At 45.1% G+C, this 23008-nt stretch overlaps 2 protein-coding genes across 3 annotated transcripts; both read left to right on the top strand.

Annotated features, from left to right (window-relative positions):
- The first annotated feature begins 791 nt into the window (after positions 1-791).
- LOC117840763 (4-coumarate--CoA ligase-like 1) lies at positions 792-6140 on the top strand. Of its 2 annotated transcripts, XM_034721284.2 has the most exons (7): positions 792-2544; positions 3254-3446; positions 3869-4011; positions 5147-5214; positions 5322-5424; positions 5640-5798; positions 5916-6140. In XM_034721284.2, the coding sequence occupies exons 1-6, from the start codon at positions 1351-1353 to the stop codon at positions 5754-5756; spliced, it is 1818 nt and encodes a 605-aa protein (XP_034577175.1). In that variant the 5' UTR covers positions 792-1350; the 3' UTR covers positions 5757-5798; positions 5916-6140. The 2 variants fall into 2 exon arrangements, with proteins under 2 accessions (XP_034577175.1, XP_034577174.1); XM_034721283.2 differs by having other exon boundaries at positions 795-2544; positions 5640-6140.
- Positions 6141-11732: 5592 nt separating this feature from the next.
- On the top strand, positions 11733-17138 carry LOC117836629 (4-coumarate--CoA ligase-like 1). Its single transcript, XM_034716095.2, has 6 exons — positions 11733-12846; positions 15234-15426; positions 15658-15800; positions 16322-16389; positions 16497-16599; positions 16815-17138. The coding sequence occupies exons 1-6, from the start codon at positions 11818-11820 to the stop codon at positions 16929-16931; spliced, it is 1653 nt and encodes a 550-aa protein (XP_034571986.1). The 5' UTR covers positions 11733-11817; the 3' UTR covers positions 16932-17138.
- Positions 17139-23008: the final 5870 nt, after the last annotated feature.

Below are 23008 nucleotides of genomic sequence, written 5' to 3'. Positions count from 1 at the left end.
GAGCTCTTGCGGCTTTTAGACATGTATTAAAACTTGAATTTGTTAGGGGAAAATCTTAGGCTTTAGCACCAAGAAAGTAGAGGGTAAAATCCTAAAAAAAACAATTATAGGTGACAAAACCCTGGTGACCCAAAAAGGAAAACCCACAGAAAAATCAAAAGGGTAGGGGGATAAAATCCAAAAAAAAAACCTGTGAAAAAGAATCATAGAGGACACAATCACAGGGTAACCTGCAAAAAGAAAAGAGAAAGCCTTTCCAAAAAAAGAAAAGAAAAGAGAGGATAAAATCCCAAAAACTAAGACTTGAAATGTGACTACTAACTACATGATATAGTCGCTGTCATCTTGATATGGGTGTGGGTGCTGAGACCACTTGCATCTCAATATGCTATCATCTCTGCCGTTGAACTTCTACTACTAATTTTATACTTGACCATTTCATTCAAGAGGATATATTAAAACACATATAAAAGAACTCAACATGAAACGCTTATCTTGTTGGATATGGAAAAAGTTCAACCGCTTCTAGACATGCCTTACTACTGTGACATGGAGTACTCCCTCCGTTCCAAATTGTAGGTCATTTTAGTGTTTTTTTATTATTATGCATCTAGATATAATGTATGTCTGAACCTAGAAAATTCAAAACGACCTGCAATTTGGAACGGAGTATAATTTTGCATGGTCATACAACTCTTTTTTCAATGGTATTTGTTAAGGGAGATTAAAGGCTGGTTGGGGTATTGTAATTTCACAACAATTTCGTGCAGAACTCAATCTTTAGTCAAGTCAAATTTTAAATTTTCTTTTGTTATATGGAACTCTAACAGAATTCCAACGTATGCCAAACATGACCAATACAAGAGTTCTATGTATAGCGAGAAATTTTACTTGTACCAATGCAGCTTTGTGGTATGCATGCGTACCAACCCAACCCCCTTAGAAATTAAACAAATACCAGTGGTATGCATACTTTGTACTGCATAATGTTTCTCAACACTTATGAGAGGACAGACTTGTATATTTGACTAGCTAGAACACAAAGTACATTGCTGAAGGTCTTTTCCGTCACTATGAAATGGAAATAGGAATGAGCCTGGTTTGAAGAAAAAGATAACATATACTCGTCCCGTTTCAAATTGCAGGCCGTTTTGGCATTTTTAGATGCATATGTTTTTAGACATAGTATATATCTCCAAATGAACTTGAGCTATCAATGCCATTTTATGTATCAGAGCAAAACCTATTTTATTAAGAATAATCGTTATTTAACAATGTTGCCAAATTACCTAGAATGGACCGCAAGCGTCGTTGTTCTTTTCTGACCGGCGGGGAGCCTATGCTTTTATCATGTTCGTATCACCCAGTGTCACAGTCCGAGAAGATCAGGAGACGAAGCAAGCCAAACCAGAACTTTGTCACACACACTCTTCTCTCACTCCAACACCAGCGATCCGCCGATCCGCCGCACTAGAGCAAAGCAATTCGGTCGCAGAAGCGAGAGACGAGGTAACCATGGCTGAAGACACGGAGTCGCCCGCCGCGGGCTACGGCTCCGACGGCGTGTACCGCTCGCCACGCCCGGCGGCGCCCATCCCCTCCGACCCCGCGCTCTCCCTCTCCGACCTCGTCCTCCGACGCGCCGCCGCATGTCCCTCCGCGCCCGCGCTCGTGGACGCCGCGACGGGCGCCGCGCTCACCTTCGGGGCCCTCCGCTCCGCGGTGCTCGGCGCGGCCGCCGCGCTCTCCTCCCGCGCGCGCATCCGCCGCGGCGACGTCGTGCTCCTCCTCGCGCCCAACTGCGTGCTCTACCCGGTCTGCTTCCTCGCCGTCACCGCGATCGGCGCCGTCGCCACCACGGCCAACCCGCTCTACACCCCGCGGGAGATCGCCAAGCAGGCCGCCGACGCCCGCGCCAAGCTCGTAGTCACGGTCTCCGACCTCCTGCCAAAGATCGCCGACCTCCGGCTCCCCACCATACTCCTCGACGGCGATGGCGCCTCCGTGCCTCCGGGCCACGCCAACGACGTCACCCTCTACCCCGATCTCGTCGCCGGGGTTCACGAGACGGAGTACCGCCGGCCGCCAACGCGGCAGAGCGACACGGCGGCGCTGTTCTACTCGTCGGGCACGACTGGGGAGAGCAAGGGCGTCGTGCTCACGCACGGCAACTTCATTGCCGCGGCGGCCATGGTGACGTCGGACCAGGACGAGCGCGGCGAGGGGCGCAACGTGTTGCTCTGCTTCCTGCCCATGTTCCACATCTTCGGCATGTCCGTGGTCACGCTCGGGCAGCTGCAGCGCGGCAACACCGTCGTCGTTATGGCCCGGTTCGACGTGGACGCCGTGCTCGCCGCCGTGGAGCGGCACCGCGTCACCTACCTCTTCTGCGCGCCGCCGGTGATGATCGCGCTCGCCAAGCACGGGGGCGGCGGCAGGTACGACCTCAGCTCGCTCAGGTGCATTGGCTCCGGCGCTGCGCCGCTCGGCAAGGACGTGATGGAGGTCGTGGCCGACAAATTCCCCAACGCAGAGATTATCCAGGTGAGCGACAGAGCGAGCATTTGGGATTATGGTGTTTTAAATTTAAAACATTGCATTAGTACGCCAGAAGTGTTTCATACTCTCTCATTCTATCTACTACTCTAATAACAGTAAGACAGAAGATTGCAGTACTGCATTACACTGCTATCCAAAACAGTTTAGGCGCCCAAGCTAGTTAACTACTACTATGTGTTGTGTCATTGTATCACTTACTAGCCTTGGTAATGCTGCAATAATATAATTATTTCTTTCTTTATCAGGATTACTTTGGCATATTTTTATGTACTATTTTGGATCACATGTTGGATTGTGGTCCAGTATACCAGCAAGAAAATAACATCTATGATTGAATAATGTGCTCACCTGTAAAGAATAAACATAACGTAGATTGCTTGTCTGCAGGGAAGACTCTAGTTTCCTTCAAATCGCAACGAAAAGTTAAAAGCAAAGGACCTTTTCATGACATAGCTGCAATAAGCATACACACTAATAAGCTATTTATGCAAGCTCTGTAGTTAGAACTATGTTGAACAGGTTCTGCTGAAACAGCACTCCTTAATCCTTATGACAGCATGCAGTATTTGAGGGTTGCATCCTATTTTATCTTTAGATCAGACTCATACCCCGTGTGTTGTTGAAACTGCAGAAAAATGTTTACTTGTAGTCATGTCATGATGCTAGCTATAAACTCGCTGTGCTCCTCTTGCAGGGTTATGGCATGACTGAAACTTGCGGGATCATATCGCTGGAGTACCCACAAAAGGGGCGTGCCCGTCAGTTTGGTTCAACTGGAGCACTTGTCACTGGAGTTGAAGCAAAGATTGTCGATACAAAGACAATGAAGCATTTGCCTCCGAATCAACTAGGAGAAATCTGTCTTCGTGGACCAAACATAATGCAAGGTAAATTCAAACTGTGGTGCGTTGCTTGCAATTGTTCTATATGCATTTTGTGATCAGGGCTGGAGCTTTATTCACTATAAGTATGTCATTTTTTCTTTGTCACTACACTCTACCAAGCTCACTCAATGATATTAAAATGGAACAACAGCAATCGTGTTTTTTTTTTGTTTCTAGCATTCAGTTGTTCATTGACAAAGCACGTTTTTTCTCTCTCTCAAACACGATTCATCAATGGCTAGTAACTGTGGCATAACTGAAAAGGGCAAGGCAGCTAGAATTTATATCAAGATGCTGCACTTACAAACTTCCCTGTCATGATAAGCTGTTGTATTGTATCTCATTGTTGACTTGTTGTCCACCAACAGAAGGCCAAAAAACCTGGTCAGAATTTCTCCTTACTTATTTGCGCATATTATTTATAGGATATTTCAACAATGTGAAAGCTACTGAATTCACAATCAAGCAAGGGTGGTTGCATACTGGTGACCTTGGATACTTTGATGAAAGAGGCCAGCTTTATGTTGTTGATAGACTCAAAGAGCTGATTAAGTACAAAGGTTTCCAGGTAAAGAATTTCAGTTTTCTTTTCTGAAACTACTTTTGAGTTTTAGCAAGCCTTTTCTTATAATCATTTGAGGGAAAACTAAAATTTTCCTCGTACCAATTTGGGCTTCTACTTATGTCTGTTGTACTAATGGCTTGTGTATGTTGTAAGCTTTGTTGAAATATCATACACATAGAAACATTCACACAAGATCTACAACGATGATAGCTTGGTATTAACAAAAGATCTAAACAATATTTCATTATTCTAGTGGTCAAAGTATCAGGAGTCTGATTACATATATATGGCATCCTTCTGCAAACAAGGAGGGCAGTATTATTTTAGGTATATTTGTAATTAATAGGACGGCGATTAGACCTGCAATGCTGTATGGTGCAGAATGTTGACCTACAAAAAGATGACATGTCCAGCAGATAAGTGTTGCGAAAATGCGTGTGTTGCGTTGGATCTGTGATCATACGAGAAGGGATCAAGTCCGGAATGAGTATATACGTGATAGGTTAGGGGTAGCACCAATTGAAGAAAAGCTTATTCAACACCGGCTGAGATGGTTTGGACATGTCCAACAAAGACCCGGTGCATAGTGGAACCCTAAGGCGTGACAGTAATGTGAAGAGAGGTAGAGAAAGACCAAAATTGACATGGGAAGAGGCAATAAAAGGAGATTTGAAGGGATGGAATATACCTAAAGATTTAGCTCTAAATAGGAGTGCTTGAAAAACAGCTATTCATGTGCTCGAACCATGATTTGTGGCTCTTGTTGGGTTTCAAATCTAGCCTACCCCAACTTGCTTGGAACTGAAAGGTTATGTTGTTGTTGTAATTAATAGAAATTTCAAGTGAAACAGAATGTCAGTAGGCTCAGTCTTTCAGTAGAACCATGGAAAAAAGAGAAGTTTTTTTTTTATCAAAAAGAGCAAACTCATCCATGGTAAGCTCCAGACAAGTTGAATAAGATTACAAAAGGATCATAATAATCCACGAACAACTTGAGAAGCTCTTGCATGTTAATTATAAAAATTTTAACCGTATGAGGCATTTGGTCGAAGTACCTTCAGTCAAACTTCTTATATCTTTTGTAACATATTACTTTTATTATTTAAGGAACTTTATATCTTTCTTTATTTACTGGCAGATTGCTCCTGCTGAACTTGAAGGATTGCTTCTGTCTCATGCACAAATTCTCGACGCCGTTGTCATCCCGTAAGCTGAACAACTTAGATTCTAGTATTTATAGTTTCTCCGATATAAACAACCTTCAATTCTGTTGTTTTCTTGTCTCTTATTTTGAAAGTCTACTTCTTTCAAAGGTATCCTGATCCTGAAGCAGGGGAAGTTCCCATTGCGTATGTTGTGCGATCACCTAAGAGTTCACTATCTGAAGTTGATGTCCAGAAATTTATTGAAAAGCAGGTGAGGTTGGCTAGAAGCCTAGGCTTAATTGTGATAAGAAACTAGTTTAACTCTAACTAAAATACTATAGTATCTCTCCCATTATAATGGAACACTTATAATTCCTGAACGGACGATGTTCTGTACCCTCCATTAACTGATTGTTTTATACTCCCACATCAACTGAATATGACACTCCTAACACTGCAATGATACTTTGGTGAAATACATTTCAGGTCACGCACTACAAGAGACTGAGGAAGGTTACGTTTGTGGACAGTGTACCAAAATCTGTCTCAGGAAAGATCTTGAGAAGAGAGCTCATCGCCCAAGTCAGATCATCCAAGCTGTAGCAAATTGATCTTCTCAATTTCAGAACAGTCTTAAGTGTTCAGGTTCTGCTAGCCGATTCAGCACAACATATAAAATATCTGCTATGTTCGAATTCTGATGTCTTAAGAGGGGTACCCCGAAAGATGATGTTCTAGGCTTTTTTATTTTTTATTTTTCAGGTGCCCAATTCATTATGGGCCAGCCCAATCGGTAGAGTGGATCATTATTGGACCGGACCGCTTAGCCTGGCTCAACCGGTTATACGACGATGGCCAACCGGTTCACCCTCTAAATTATGGATCACGTGTACTACAGTAAAAGACTACGTTTGATTTTTTTTACTCTACTACCATTAGACCATAATCTAGCCCAATATAATCAACAAACGTCCTTGCTTGCTCTCTCATCCGTGTCAAGCCGGCCATGGAAGTGCAAATTTCTTTTGAAACCGACATGTTCTCCTGCTTTTCAAACTCATTTTTTCCTCATTTGTTTTCGTTTTCCTTTCCACGTTGCTGCCGAAGCGGTCTCGACGGCATCATCATACCCTGACTTTCGCCCTATATATCGCTCTCGTCCTGTCTGCTCAGTCGCTGAGAGCCGCCGCACCCGCTCTGTCCACTGCTGGCGCGCGTTGCAGCTCCGTGCACCGTGCTGCAGTAAGGCAAAGTACGGTTGGACGGTTGGTCATATTTGTTTGTGGTCGAAGTTAGAGCACGTGCGCTTTCACGTTTTTTCCTTCGCGAACGCATGCATCTTCACGTTTTTTTCCCTTCCGGACGCAAGCATCTTCATTTTCTATTGTCTCTGCTGCTAACGGAACCTTCTTCTCCCACTAGTTTAACTTCACAATTTCACTTCAAATCGTATTGTTCGGGAAAAAAAAAAGTCACTTCAAACGCTTACCTTACGTGAATGGGGGTGTTCTCACGTGAACTCTGTATTTTGTTGCGGGAAAAGACTAGGAAACAGATAAAATCATAGAAAAAACAATTATCGATGACAAAACTTGGGTAATCAAAAAGGAAAACTGACGAGAAATAAAAAGGTAGGGGATAAAATAAAAAAAACTACAAGAAAAAGAATCATAAGATAAAATCATAGGATAACCCGCAAAAGGAAACCCCCATACAAAAAAAGCCAAAAGTATAATAAGCGATAAAATCCCCGAACAATAAGACTTGGAATGTGACCGCTAACTAAATAATATAGTGCATGCCATCTTCATAAGGATGTGATCATGTGAGCACTTGCAATCTCTTACGTTGGACCGTTTCTCCCACTAATTTTATGCTTGGCTATTTCTTTGAACATGATATATATTTTTAACATATGAAAGAATTTAATATAAAATGCTTCTTTAGTTGAATTTGGGGGAAAAAATTAGACAGAGAGGTGCTCTCCACGTACATATTGTTGATCCAATTATTTTCCTCTGTATACGGGGCCACAGACCGTGCCCCCCTCCCCCCACCCCACACAGCGCACCGCAAACATTATCACCATCCTCATCCACTCACCGAGGCAGCTTTATCCGCATGCCAGACTGCAGCAGGGAGCTCCATGGGGCGCGGCATTTACCCAATCAAGTATTTCGGGTGTGTTTCGATTGCTTCCACAACTCGTCAAAACTTATCACAGATTATTAGGTGCTTGTTTGGTTTTTTTTACATGAACTCTGTAATTTGTTAGAAAAAAAACTTCGGTAACAGATAGAATCATAAAAAAATAATTATAGGTGACAAAATCTGGGTAACCCAAAATGGAGAACCCGCTAACAAATTTAAAAGGTAGAGGATATGTTTTTTTTAAAAAAGATAGTAGAAAAGAGAATCATAGAAGATAAAATCACAGGATAACCCGCAAAAGGAAAATCTGCACAAAAAAAAAGGAGTATAAGCGATAAAATCCCAAGCAATATGACACGGAATGTGACTACTAACTAAATAATATAATAGCTGTCCTCCTGATATGGACGTGATCATGTGAACATTTGCTATCATCTCTGAAGTTGAACCTTTTCTCCTACTAATTTTATGGTTAACCATTTCTTTCAACATGATATATATTATAGTACATGAAAAATTTCGATATGAAATGCTTCTTCTGTTGAATTTGGAAAAAACTAGACAGAGAGGTACGCTCTGCGCACCCGTAGAGAAATAAATGTCCAGATCCTGCACTCTTTCTCTGATGTAGCACACCATCACCACTCTTTCGATATATTCCAAGGTCAGACCGCAGCGGGCAGCTCCATACCGATCTCGAGCATTTTAGGTGTGTTTGGATCCCTTCCACAACTTGCTACAGATTTTTAGGTGCCTGTTTGGATCGCTTCTGGAGTTTGCCGCAAGTTTGGCTCCACGAACCTTTTTTTTCCATAATCCCACAGCCTTTTGCACCAAATGTTTTGGGGACGAAATATTCGCCGCGTGTTTGTCATGCTACCTGCGGACTGCGGTAGAAATCCAAACAGAACCGAAAAGCTCAGCGAGTTGGCGGCACCGGTGACCTGGACCTACTGTTGCAGCTCGAGCTTGGCAAGGCGCAGGTGCTGCAGCTCGAGCCTGGCAAGGTAGGCGGCCGTTTCGGCGTGTTTCTGGGCGGCTCTCTCGTGACGCCGCGATTGCTGCTGCTCGACCTTGGGTCTGGCCGTCCGGTGTCCGACGCTTGCGGCTTGCCAAGCGAAACCGGTTACGATGGCCAGTGCGTTTGAGGCCAGGGCGAGTTTGACGAGCGCAGCATCGGCGGTAATCACGTGCGAGCCTAGGGCGGCCCCGGCGAGGCGGGTGGGGCTTTGGCGGGCGACGCGTGCGACAGCCACCATGCCTGTCCGCCAACAGCTCTACAGCAGCAAGGTGACCACACCGCCTACTCTCCATGTTGGGGGTGTCAAGGTTACGGTCGGCCGGACGGAACATTCCGTTATGTCGAGTGTCAGAAGCATCTTCCCACGTGCAGGTGGTGTCATTCCCTTTCCAAAAAAAATATAATACAAACAAAATTAAATAGAAATATTTATCCACACAAAAAAATTATCGAAGAATTTTTATTAATTCTTCGATATATGTCTTAAAGGACGGATAGAAGACCCGGCTGGAATATTGTAATTTCACAATAATTTTGCACAGGACTTAACGTTTAGTCAAAGTTAAATTCTGGATTTTCTTTATTATTTGAAATCCTTTCCTATAGGCCAAAAAGGCCAATACAAGTTCTAGAATCTTATTTATCTGTGCCAATGTAGTTGTGTGATATGCATGCGTATCAACCAAACCTCTTAGAGAAAAATATGGATACAAGTACTTACTTTGTACTTGATCATTTTTCTCAACATTTAACAGAGCAAAGACTTTCATATTTGACTTCGTTTCCTAATTAAAGGAAGGAAACAGAAGAAGAAGACATGCATAGCACATTTTTCATTACGAAGAAGAGAGTTTGAACCGGTACAACAACATTCCACCACGACAGCAACAAACTCGAAGAAACACAAAGCACTCACAAAGCTTAGGAATAACCCGCCACACAAACAAGGAACTCAAGCCTGACGAAGCGGAAGACCACCAAGCACCAAGCACGAAGTCCAATCTTGCTAAGTGATGAGCCACCATCAAAGTTTTAAGATGACAATGCACGGGGAGAGAGAGAGCGACCACCTCAGCTCCATAAGACCGAGTCTGGAAGAAAACACACGCCACCATCACCCGGAGGGCAGATCCGGCGATGCCAGTCGGCGCAAGCGGCGGTGGTGGCAACGACGAGACGATCAAGCGACCAACTTCAGAAGCCATGAAGCACGTTACCACTGCCCGATGACCAAAATAGCTACGATCAAGCGACCAACACCCTACAGACAAAGATGACTATCAAAACCAGCCAGAACGCACAAAGATGACTATCAAAACCAGCCAGAACGCCAATGTGGATGAAGAGAGCCCAAAGGATTCCTTATACACGATGCCTTCAAGAAGAAAATGACACATACGTGCGCCACCATCGGCTATCTAGACATCCATACTCGATTTCACCTAAAGAAACAAGGTTAGGGTCATCGCAATGCCTCCAACATGGTGAACAACATTCGAGGACATCGCCATTGTGTGTGCCAGCCCAAGCTGCGCAAAGTTTTCACCTAAGACCCGACCCATCCTTCATCCTCAACACCATGGCCAGCGGGGAGCACAGTTGGAGACAAATCAACCAAGAGAAATCGTGCGAGGGTGAAGGAAGAGAAGCGTTGCGTGAAGAGGGGTGCTAGCAGATCCAGAGCGGAAGCGCAGCCTGCAAGACTCCCACCATTAGAGTGACAAATGGGCACGGTGGCCCCACGACCAAGAACGGTGTCGGCAACAGAAACCTACACGACCAAGCGACGGGAGTAGCGAGGGGGCACCCTAACTTAGACACGGGCAGCACAACAAAGGCAGCGGGGGCTCCCAACGAAGACCACCGGCAGCGGCAGCCCCGCACGACGACCCTCGGCAACGACAGCAGGCACCCCACGACCCAAGCAGCACTCTCCAGAGGCCCCACCTCGACCAAACGGGCACAGATCTGGGCCGAAACAACCCAGAGGTGGCTATCGGAGATGGTGACGGCGGCCCAGAGGCCACGACCGCCAGCAACAGCAGGAGTCAATCCCTAACCAGAGGAGCACAGAGCCACAAATCCGGCTCGGATCAACCCGAAGTGAGGCCGGAAGTGACCAATGTCGGCGTCGGGGAGCATCTTTGGCAACCATAGGGCTGAGGTACGAGAGAGATGAGGGGAGAGGAAGGGGAAGGAGGGAGGAGAGGGGAGGACGCCCAGGCTGACGGCGGCTGCCGCGTGTCGCACATGGTGGCGCCAGGCCACGCCACCCCATCGCGCGGTGGCCGCCTACACAGATTAGAGCTGCGGGGAGGTAGGTCAGGTGCACCACCAGCACTTAGTGGCGGAGAGCCCTTTGTAGCACCATCGGCGACCAGAGAAGACCATCGACCCTCACGTGGAGCCGCAGATGACCATCGACGGTAGGAGGAACGCCCTGCGCAGATGCTGCGACCGCCACCGCTGCCGCAGGCCACCTCGCCCCCGTGCGCGGCCACAGTAGACCGTCACCACCATCGTAGGCCACGTCACCCCCACGAGGCCACAGCAGACCGCCATTGCCACCACACCCCTCAGGCCAACACGACCCAGATTCGAGCAATACCGACCTGGATCGGAAGATTCCACTTGCCGCCGCCCTCCTAGCTGCCGCACGGACTTCCGACGGTCCAGCTCCGGCGACGACGAGATGGGAGAGGAGAGGGAGAAGGGGTAGCTGCGCTAGGTTTCGCGGTCTGCCACTATGTTGCCCCAACAAGCGGCGCGCAGGAGAGGCTAGGTTTCTTATGTTTCTTAATTAAAACGTATGGACCGAACCTAGCTTAAAGAAAAAAAAATATATTCTATGGTGGAAAGGTCTAAATGAACTTGAATGTCAATACCATTTTATATATCAAAAGAAAACCTTTAAGAATAATAGAAGTACATTAATAGAACTGAGCATAGCTCGGTTAGGGGTCCAGCAACACTGAATTTGTAACAACACAATGATATTAAGAACAATAAAAATATATGCCAATCCCTAGTACCTAGATTACTTAGTATGTATGCTCATATTATTTATTTATTTTATTAAATAATGAAGTTATTCTTATAGTAGTACATGATGTGACCATCGAGTCATCAACAAGATATCCACGACGACTTTGTTAATTTGAAGACATGTCCACATAGTTTCTCAGCCATGCTCACATGAGTCGTCAATTTGAAGACATGTCCACATAATTTCTGGCCATGCTCACATGAGTTGAGTGTGCGTGTGCGTGCTTATGAGGCTGAATATGTGTAACTATATTATTTATATTTAGCAATGTCACAATCTCATAATACTTCCCAAAATAGCATAAATGGACCCTCACCGTCGCTGTTCTTTTTCGGAACGGCCGGGAGGATATATATGCTCGCTCCAAACCAAGAAGATCAGGAGAGGAAGGCAGGCAAACCAGAGCTCCATTTGGTTGCAGCAGCGAAAGAAACAGGCAGGCGACTATGGCGGGCACGGCGTCGCCAGCCGCGGGCTACGGCTCCGACGGCGTGTACCGCTCGCCGCGCTCGGCGGCGCCCATTCCTTCCGATCCCGCGCTCTCCCTCTCCGACTTCGTCCTCAGCCGCGCCGCCGTGTGCCCCTCCGCGCTCGCGCTCGTGGACGCCGCGACCGGTCGCGCGCTCACCTTCGAGGCCCTCCGCTCGGCGGTGCTCGCCACGGCCGCCGCGCTGTCCTCCCGCGCGCGCGTCCGCCGCGGCGACGTCGTGCTCCTCCTCGCGCCCAACAGCGTGCTCTACCCAGTCTGCTTCCTCGCCGTCACCGCGATCGGCGCCGTCGCCACCACGGCCAACCCGCTCTACACCCCGCGGGAGATCGCCAAGCAGGTTGATGACGCCGGCGTTAAGCTCGTCGTCACGATCTCCGAGCTCCTGCCCAAGATCGCCGACCTCCGCCTCCCTGCCATCCTCTTGGACGGCGATGGCGCCGCCGTGCCTTCAGACTACCCCAACAACGGCGTCACGCTCTACTCGGACCTCATCGCCGGGGTGCAGGAGGCGGAGTACCGCCGGCCGCCGACCAGGCAGAGCGACACGGCGGCGCTGTTTTACTCGTCGGGCACGACGGGGGTGAGCAAGGGCGTCGTGCTCACCCACGGCAACTTCATCGCGGCGTTGACGACGGCGACGTCGGACCAGGACGAGCTCGGGGAGGGGCGCAACGTGTTCCTATGCTTCCTGCCCATGTTCCACATCTACGGCATGTCCGTGGTCACGCTCGGGCAGCTGCGGCGCGGCAACGCCGTGGTCGTGATGGCTCGGTTCGACTTGGAAGCCGTGCTCGCCGCCGTGGAGCGCCACCGCGTCACCTACCTCTACTGCGTGCCGCCGGTGATGATCGCGCTCGCCAGGCACGGCAGGGGCGGCAGTTACGACATCAGCTCCCTCAGGTGCATCGGCTCCGCCGCCGCGCCGCTCGGGAAGGACGTCATGGAGGCCGTGGCCGACAAATTCCCAAACGCCGAGATCATCCAGGTCAGTGAGCATTTTCGAGATTCCGCAGTTCCATCAGAGATGTTCTTCCCCTTGCTTGATCAAGAACAATTTTGTATGTTGCGTACACTATGTGGGATCTGATGTTGGATATACATCCGTCCAAGAAATAGGCGCTCGTATGGCTTAGGAGAAGAACAAAGTGAATTAAAGCAATTTAAAACATCAAATTATGGCTTCCCCTACAACAATAAATAATGTCTACTCCTACACACTACCTAGATATTCAGTTAAGATTTGTCTTGTGTGTGCACCCACCTATAAAAGAGTGAGCAAGAACTATTCTATAAATTGAAGACACATGTTTCAAGTAAGAAATATGGAAAATTAAAGAGTTACTCCCTTTGGTTTAAAATGTAGGCCGTTTTAGCCTTGTGCTAAGTTAAATTTGTCTAAATTTGACCAAGTTGAAAATATGTTAACATCTACAATATCACATAAATGCATTATTAAGATATATTTCATGATCTATTTAGTGAAACCACTTCAATATGCTAGATATCTGTACATTTTTCTATAATCTTTTTGAACGAAGTGGAAGCCCTACCTTTTTTTATAATTTTTTATTCCAGATCCGTTTAATTCGCTCCCACGGGAAGTCGAACACGAGCCTTCTAGGTGCTACTTAGGTACTCTAACCACTAGGCTAGAAGTCTTTTCACACCATTTTTCTATAATCTTAGTCCAAGTTAGTGAAGTTTAACTAGAATAAAGCTAAAATGACTTGCAACCTAAAACGGGATGAGTAAGTAAAAAGGTGCGAACTCGGGCAGACCGGAGAAGTGGAAAAAGTTTGGGGGAGGTGGGGGGAGGCCTTATTTGGGTGTGGAAATATTAAGAACTTATAAAGATTTGCCCCATGATAGTCGACATTAATTAGAGCTCCACTAGAAATATGATTCCAGTTATCAAGTCTCTCTCTATAAATGCTGGACCATTTGGATGTCTAGGGATGACCTGATCTTCAAGAACATTGCCCCAAGGTTGGATAGCAGTAAGGTGTTTTTCAAGAGAAATTTTGCTCTAATGTTACATCGGGCAAGGAGAATGTACTTTTCTCAAATTGAACAATGGCTACCTGACCTCTAGTAGTTGCTTTCCTCCCCCTTTGCTTGTACATAATTCTCTCCTTTTGCTTTTAATATATATATCCTCCTGTTTCATTAAAAAAATATGGCTACAAAGACTCCTGCACAAACCGAATGATTTACTTGCCATAAAAGGAAGTCCCACCACAACCTCTATTCTGGTCACTCGTTATGTCGTCTCTCCAGTAATGCTGAGGTCCTGATCATCCCCGTACATGGCCGCATCTGCTTGACACCGACCGCAGTAGGATCAACGAGCGAGCTTGCCGGCAAGCAAAGCTGGTAACCCAAAGTGGATTTGGTGGGTTGGTTTTGTACTTGGCCTGGCCTGGTTTGGTGGTCGTTGAAGTAGCTAATGGTAGGTAGGATCGGTTCGGCCAGACGGCCAGTGGTTTAGGTATTAGTAGCGAGTTAGTCATGTAGGATCTGGGGAGCGACTCTACAGGGTGACGAAGATTTGGTTCGGCCAGTGGTTTAGTTTGATCGGTTTGTTGGTGTGCATCCTCGGTGTCGTTGCCGCAGACGCCGTTGACGTGGCAGCAGCGTATGGATGATGATGTCGTCGGACCGTCGGAGAGCGTGTGCGTGTAAGGATGACGCATGTTGTAGAGCATCTCCGCCAGGGCCTTGGCGAGCTCGTCGCCGGCAACATCGAAACGGCGAGGTCCTGAGCAGAGAGCTCCCGCACAGCAATTAAGGACGACGATGCCGAGGCGCGTGTACGCAGGGAGGAGGTGCGGCCTGGCAGGTGTGCAGGTTCATCTCCACTCGACAAAGCGCAGCTTTTGCTCAGATGTTGGTCTTCGTTGCCTTTGCAATGATCAAACAGTGCGTGAGTGTTGGCCCTGGGAATTGGATGAACCGGTGGTGTTGATAGCTAGAAAGTGATTGGTTTTGTTTTGGTTTCATATCGTGTTGGGTTCAGTTTGGTCTGGGTTTTGCAAGCGATTAGTTCAAGTGGTTCGGGTGGACTCGGGTCGGTTTTTAGCCCATTAGCAGGTTCCTAATTCTGCATTGTCCGGCATGTATATCTTTTTCTTCTCCCGAGCTAAATTCTTCCTTTTGTGCGAGTCATATGCTTATTAGTCCGGCATGTCCATCGCCATACTACACGGTGCCTTCATTTGAACTCCATAAAAGCGTTCTTCTATTTTTGATTACTTTATTTCACTAATACCTCTTTCCATTTGTTGTCAAACCATCACTTAACAAGGGCCTAACAAGTGCCATAACTTAAAGGATCGATTTACACTCAGCAATCTTCATACGCATCTTGTGCAGAGTTATGGTATGACTGAAACTTGTGGGATGATATCGCTGGAGTACCCACAAAAGGGACGTACCCGTCCGTTTGGTTCAACTGGATCACTTGTTAGTGGAGTTGAAGCAAAGATTGTCGATGCAAAGACAGTGAAGCATCTGCCTCCGAATCAACTAGGAGAAATCTGTGTTCGTGGACCAAACATAATGCGAGGTAAATTCAAATTGTTTCTGGCATTGCAGCTGCTCATTGATAAAGCGCAATTATTTATCAATGGCTAGTGATTGGCGTAACTAAAAAGGAAAAGACAGCTAGCATTTATATCAAGATAGACCTAAAAACTTCCCTGTCATAACATATTGTATCCATATTGTTGTTCACCGAGTATAGGCAAAAAAAAAATGGTCAAAATTTCTCTTTACTAATTTGGCATATTATTTACAGGATATTTAAACAATGTGGAAGCTACTGAATTAACAATCAAGCAAGGGTGGTTGCATACCGGTGATCTTGGATACTTTGATGAAAGAGGCCAGCTTTATGTGGTCGATAGACTTAAAGAGCTGATTAAGTACAAAGGTTTCCAGGTAAAGAATTTCAGTTTTCTTTTCTAAAACTACTTTTCAGTTTTAGCAAGCCTTTTCTTATAATCATTTGAGGGGAAAAAGAAATTTTTCCTTGTACTGAATTGGTTTATACTTATCTCTGTTCTACTTATGGCGTGTCTTTGTTGTACGCATTTTGTTGAAATATCATACACAGAAACACTAACATAATAAGGTCTACAAAGGTAGGTAGCTCGACATGAACAGAAGATCTAAACAATAAATTTTTATTCTAGTGGGAAAGCATCAAATGTTTGATTGCACATTAACGTAGATATGGCATGCTCCCGGAAACAAAGAGGCTACTAATGTAGGCCTATTTGTAACTAATGGAACGAAATTTCAAGTGAAACAGAATGTCACAACCTTTCAGTAGAACCATGAACGAAATAGAGGCTTTATCAAAAAGAGCAAACTCGTGCATAGTAAGCACAATCTTTTGTATGTATCTTTTTTTTACTATTTAAGGTAGTTTTATATCTTTCTTTATTTATAACTGGCAGATTGCTCCTGCTGAACTTGAAGGATTGCTTCTGTCTCATGCACAAGTTCTCGATGCCGTTGTCATCCCGTAAGCTGAACAACTTAGATTCTAGTGTTTATAGTTTCTTTGATATAAACAACCTTCAATTCAGTTGTTTTCTTGTCTCTTATTTTGGAAGCCTTCTTTTTTCCAAGGTATCCTGATCCTGAAGCAGGGGAAGTTCCCATTGCCTATGTTGTACGATCACCTAACAGTTCACTCTCTGAAGCTGATGTCCAGAAATTTATTGAAAAGCAGGTGGGTTTGGCTACAAGCCTAGGCTTAATTGTGACCAGCAACTAATTTAATAGAAAAACATTATAGTTTCTCTCTCGCTAAAATCAAACATTATTTGTAATTCTTGAATGGACGATTCCTACATTAATTGAATGTTCTCTAGCTACTCCCACATCAACTGAAATATGACCCTTCTAATTAACATCGTAATGACATTTTTGTGAACTAAATTTTAGGTCGCGTACTACAAGAGACCAAGGAAGGTCAAGTTTGTGGATAGTGTACCAAAATCTGCTTCAGGAAAAATTTTGAGAAGAGAGCTCATCGCCCAAGTCAGATCATCCAAGTTGTAGCAAATTAATCTTAATTTTCAGAAACAGCGCTTGTGTCTAGGTTCTGCTAGATGATTGAACACAAGCAAGGTTTACCGTTTACCTATCAAGTCTCTGAGGAAGCATACATGCTGTATAGATATGCACTAGGTACAGATCAGATGATGTACGCAAGATACTGATATATATTCAAAAAGGAATCGAGCCATCCTATCAACTTCATGCTTATTTTTGTTGTTGTTCATCATACATAACCCTTCCTTCCTATGTAGTGGTTCATACAGAAGGTTAGACATTTCTACATGATGATGAAAAATATTGTGCAAGTAACTTTGCTGCAAGTGAACAAGTAGTATACATAAATTAAAGTCAATGTCACGCTCAAACAGCTTTAGTAAATTTTTCCTAGCATTTTTAGAAATCAATGGTTCAAATTTCATAATTTTTAGAATTACAAAATAAAATATGAGCTAAAAAAAAGGCTATCTCTGAATACCAGAAAAAATAGAGATCTCGTATACCTAAACCATTTTTATATGATTAAAGTTATTAAATTTGTAATTATGCATATTGAAAGGCGTAAAACAGAAACACCAATAAACTGTTGCAAATGTTCACAATAGAGGGGGTTATCTGTAAGTAATACTTTTCCTAAGTTCTACTTAAAAATCCAATCCTCGAGAGGCTTCCGCAAGAAACTAGAATGATATGCAAGACAGCAAGGGTGCCATGGCGTCGAGAGGCGTCAACAGGACGCAGAACGGAATTGTGCAAGTCGTACGTGTGTGTCTGTCTGCGTACCAACGGTTATGGATTTCTCGAGGCCGCCGCCGTACTTATATGCGTGTACTGCTGTGGTTCCATCCACATTGCCGAAATGGAAAATATTTTTTAAAAAAGAGTTATTGTTAGACTTGCCATTTTGTGTCAAAGAGGATATAAGTTACAACGAAAAAAATAAGTACTGATTATTTTTTTGAAAAGCCATGATGATGAGTTTTATTCTTTCAAATTACAGGGGTAATGCCAAGAGTCTTACCTCCTATGCGAGTTAGAAATATCGGACGCTGCCCACGGGCTACGACTCCCGAGCGAAATAATAAATGATCGGCACTTTATAAAAAAAACTGCTCGGCTGCTTCTTCCTTATTCTTATCCACTCATTCCTCATTTTTGTATACTCCGCCTCAGTCTCCATGGACAGTACCTCCCGCTCCACCTTCTTGAGCTCCCCTTTCTCAGCAACACCGTAGGCACGATGAGTTTGGCCATCCCCCACCACACTGATGGACCCTGCCCTGTCCCTTGCCGGTGTGCTCTTTGCTGCTCCGCCCCTCGCCATGCGCGGCCACACTGCTGCAACACGCACCACTCATCTCTCCATTTCCCCTCTCTCTCGGGGCCGCGCCACCCCACGGCACACGCGAGCGCCCGACGAGGTGGGCACGAGCGTGCGCGGCGTGGCTGGCAAGCACAAGGTGCAGCGGCGAGCCACCGCCAGGCGCAGGGGCGCGCACGGGCAGTGGGCGTGGTGGCGAGGCCGGTGGTCGCGGCAGCTAGCAAGAGTGGGCGGCGCGGGCACAGGGTGTAGGGGCGACGGCGGTGGCCAGCAGCCGCGGCAGCCAGCAGGTGCGGGCGGCGGCAAGCAACTGCGGGGAGTGCGAGGCGGCGATCGGCGGCCAGCAGGCGTGGGGCGCGCGTGGGGTTGGCCTGTTTATAGATCTGAAGATAGTTCTCCCCGATAGTCATGTTGTAATAGATACCTCATGGTGTTGCATTAGAAATTTTTGGATGTTGCATGTGCTATAGATGTGCGTGGGTGTTGTAGATGAATGCATCTTGTGATCTGAGATGTATCGATGTTGCAATAGTTGGTTTTTGATGTTTTATTTGTTGATTTTCCATATTGCAATGTTTGTTACCGTACGAGCTCAACCTCAACCCATGATTTGTTTGCAACCTCAACCCATGATTTGTTTGGAAATGTTGCATGAAATATGTGTTCAATGTTGCGGTGTGAATTTTTCCTTACATTGAGCTATTTTTTGCATATTTTTCAATGTTGCAACCATAAATTTTCAATGTTGTAGTTTTTTATTTTGATATTGCAACAGAACATCCGATAGGAAAATTCTTATCGGACATCCGGATCCGGGTGCTAGCAGTGCCGAAATTACAGTTACATCATCAACCAACATTGGTACAATAAAACCAGGTGGTTCTTCAACCCATGTACTTTGATGAATACCAACCTCACTGGCTAAAGTATGAGCTACAAGATTAACCTCCCTTGGACAATTGACATAAATTACCTTAGAAAAAGAAAGAGCTTACATATTAATATCATCATATATATAGGCATTGCAGCGAATTTTAATAGATTAGAAACAGACCAAAACAAATCTTGGGATCAAAACAGATTTAATCTATTAAAGCATCCGTACCATTTGATCGCGTTGGGGAATGGACAATTCGGTTGGACCAGATGACCTGCCGGTGTGGCGACGAGTCCAGTTGCAAAGACCGATGGCGACGTCGATGTCAAGGTTGATGTTGTACTTGGAAGAATAATTGTGCTCATAATAGTCCGGTTTTATACAATAACGTACCGATGGCGACGTACTGGATAGGCTAGCTTCACAACATTTGCCACATGACTATATTTTCTTCCTTTTCAAATTCATTTTCTTCTCCTATATTTTCGCTTTTCACACATTGCTGCCGGAACGATCTCGACGGCCTATCCCCCTTTTCTCCCTATCGCTTTCATCCTGTCTGCGCATGCGCATGCTCGTGGTCATTTTTCTACGGTACGGTTGGTCATATTTGTGGTCGAAGTTAGAGCACATGAACTTTCACGTTTTTCCTTCCCGAACGCATGCACCTTCACCTTCTTTCCCCCTTCGGGACGCATCCATCTTCACTTTCTATTGTTGTATCTGGTGCTGACGAAACCTTTTCCTCCCACTAGTTTTAACTTCACAATTTCATTTCAAAAGCTTGCATCAGAAATTAAAACTTGTGCATGGGGAAAAGATCTCGTTGTGGTACTGGTGAGGAGCTTCTGTAGTCATGCAACGGGAATGTATAGGTTTCGTCTAAACCTCATCAAGAAAGATTATGTCTCCGATGTTGTCCATATATAGTCTTACTCTTACATCTTCATCTCGGTAGATCCAATTATCATTTCCGCTGGTGTAGATCAGTAGGCAGCGTTCACCGAAAGGACTAATTTTCTAGCGATTAGGTCAAGAGTGTATGCGTGGAAGATCACAGGAAAGCAAGATGACGAGCATGGCTGTAATCGAGGCACGTAGATAGGGTGGGTCGAGACGGGTGGTTTAGATAGCCAGGTATTATCAGCGAGGAGTCGTCAGCAAGATTGGTGCGGACGTCGTCGTGGTCGGAGTGCTGGCGCAGGTAGCGCATGCAGACCTGATACACGCGTGTATAGAGGGCGTGTACGACCTCAGGAGGCAAGAGCTTGGATGGTGGCGAGGCACGGACCAAGGCGTCGTCGGACTCAAGGGAGATGGACGCGAGGTCCTGGCGGTTGGTGTGGATCAACAGGACACATGGAGCGAGGCTACAAGCAGGCGGTAGCGTGGCGCGTCTCCAAGCGCCTGAGAGCGTGGCATGTGTGTGAGACAAGGGCTCCGGTCTGGAAGGAAGCGACATGGAGTGTTCCTGTTGTTGCCACGCCAGGCCATGGGGCTGGCAGTTGTGTTATTTGTTCGGTGCAAATAAAAACAAGGGTTATTAGGTGATCAATCATCAATCGAGATTGAGAAAAAATGACTCAGGTACGTGTTTGCTCGACGGGAGTTAGCATATGACGTAGTCACTGTCACCCAATGATACATTCTTTTAGATAAAAATCCACTCGAATTGAAGGCGCCGTACGTGAAACTACCCTGCAATTGTGTTCAGACAGAAAGAGATGTAACTAACTTAATAATTCACTGAACTTCAGTAGTTTAAGCAGCGGCGTATTAGAGAATTGTCAATTGGTCATTGGTGCTGTGGCTCAAAGCACACCCACGTTATGCAAGTACGTGACGATTCAAAGTAAAATTCTGAACGCCATTGATGCTTACTGCCACTATATACTTTCTTTAGCAGATAGGAAATTACTATCTGGGATGTAATGGTGCTTAGCAGGTATTTCTTGTGATTCTGAATTTGTTCGCAATATGAGTTGCCTCTGCTATATGTCATGTCATCATTATTAGTATACTGTCTCATGCAAAATAATTATCTCAATGAACAAGTGGTGATAAAAGAATGCACAAAATAGTATAGGTGAAATAAACTTCAACCTACCTGAGTGCAACCTGAGTATTCATTTTAATGAAGTTCAATGGTAAATTCTAATATGGGGAACAATTGAAGAATAATTTAGCACATCAGAACCTTGTCTCAGCAATAAGTAGTTGTGAAGTTATCCGCAGGACCACAAATTGTGTGGGTGCATGCATGGCTTGGGTGCTATAGGAACTCGTTCGGACGGCTATGTCCCTTCGCCTCCGCCATGGCACATGGCAGCTCCTCGGAGGGAGTAGTAATTTCACAAGAATTTCATACGGAACACAACATGCGTTGAAGTTAAATTTTAAATTCTGTTTACTATAGAAACTCTTCCAGAATTCCTACATGCCATAAGGGCCAATACAAAAGTTCTCGAATCTTGTTGATTTGGTCACAATGTTTGATCATACGTCTTATTCAAAAATTATGTAAGTATCATTAATTTTTTTTGGCTTATTTTACCATCATATGTGTTGGGGACCGTCCCACAACACACCCTGAATGGCGCTAGCGGGGACCTTTTCCTCTGGACCGATTCTAACCTCATCACTTTCCCCCTCTTTACGAAGTTAACAAATGACCAAAGTTAACTATCACGAAGGTGTCCACTTTGTTGTTTTGCAGGAAAAGACTCACGAAGTTAAACCCCCCGCGGAGCTCCCAGCGTTTCGGCTTCGTGAAGACTCCGTGACCAGAAGTCGAAGTCAACTGGCTTCGACCAAAGAAGGCGGGAAGTCTACTGAAGGCTGCTCGGTCTCGACGAACCTTACAAATGAAGAAGAAGACAGTCAAGGTGGCCCCGGAACCGCTTTATAGCAGGACGGCTCCGTAATAGGAGTCTAGTATGAGGTTGGATATGTAATTCTACCGTGACAGCGACGTCTCGCATGAGAACCAAGTTACTGTCTTGTACGGAATATTCTTAGGATGTAGTGGTTGAGTATGGGTATAACGGGGATGCGGAAATGTAACTTTATGACTCTATAAAGGGAGGCGAACCGTCCCCCCTAAGAACACACGAATCATTGATAGGACAGCCACTGTAACGTTTGTCATATTCTTACTGTTGTTTGGGGATACCCCAACAATATGTATTTTAAGCGTGACTTATCTTTTCGTACATTTGTAATAAATTTTTTAATAGAGTAAATTGCACCCATCGTACCATAACTTGGTTGTATCAATTTGGCCATGAACTTGTCAAACTTGTGCATGTATGGTCATATATTTTTACAATGTTAATGTAACATAAGTCACAAGCAGTAATTTTAAGAAGATGGAGGGAAGAAATGTAAATTTGTTGAACATAGACTTCAGATGGATCAACACTGACTGAGAGATATCAGGGCACTAAAAAGAATTCGGTGACATGTATCAACATGCATTGCACGATAAATTGCTGGAACATTGTATCCCTATAGCTTCCTGGAAAAACATTTTCTTAATTCAGTTATTGTTTCACGTGGAGTATCAAGGAATGAAATGTCAGGACAGAGTATGCTGGCTAATCATTCCAACTTCCAATCAAGTTAAAGCCTAACGTAGTCGGTCAAATGTTACAAGAAAAAGTCGGCAGCGATAATTATTTTGATACGGATGGAGCATTTATTTGCGCCAATGCAGTTTTGTGAATTGTGATACGCATGCGTTCAAACCATACTTAGAAAGCAAATATGGATACAAGTATGTACATTGTGATTGTACTTGCATCATTTTTCTAACATTTATGAGCACAGACTTTCATATTATGGTTGATATTGGGTCAACAGTCATCGTGGTCCAGGAAAACC

The sequence above is a fragment of the Setaria viridis genome, chromosome 9 (assembly GCF_005286985.2).
Source record: "Setaria viridis chromosome 9, Setaria_viridis_v4.0, whole genome shotgun sequence".
NCBI classification, from domain to species: Eukaryota; Viridiplantae; Streptophyta; class Magnoliopsida; order Poales; family Poaceae; genus Setaria; species Setaria viridis.
This window is presented reverse-complemented; position numbering and strand designations above follow the sequence as displayed.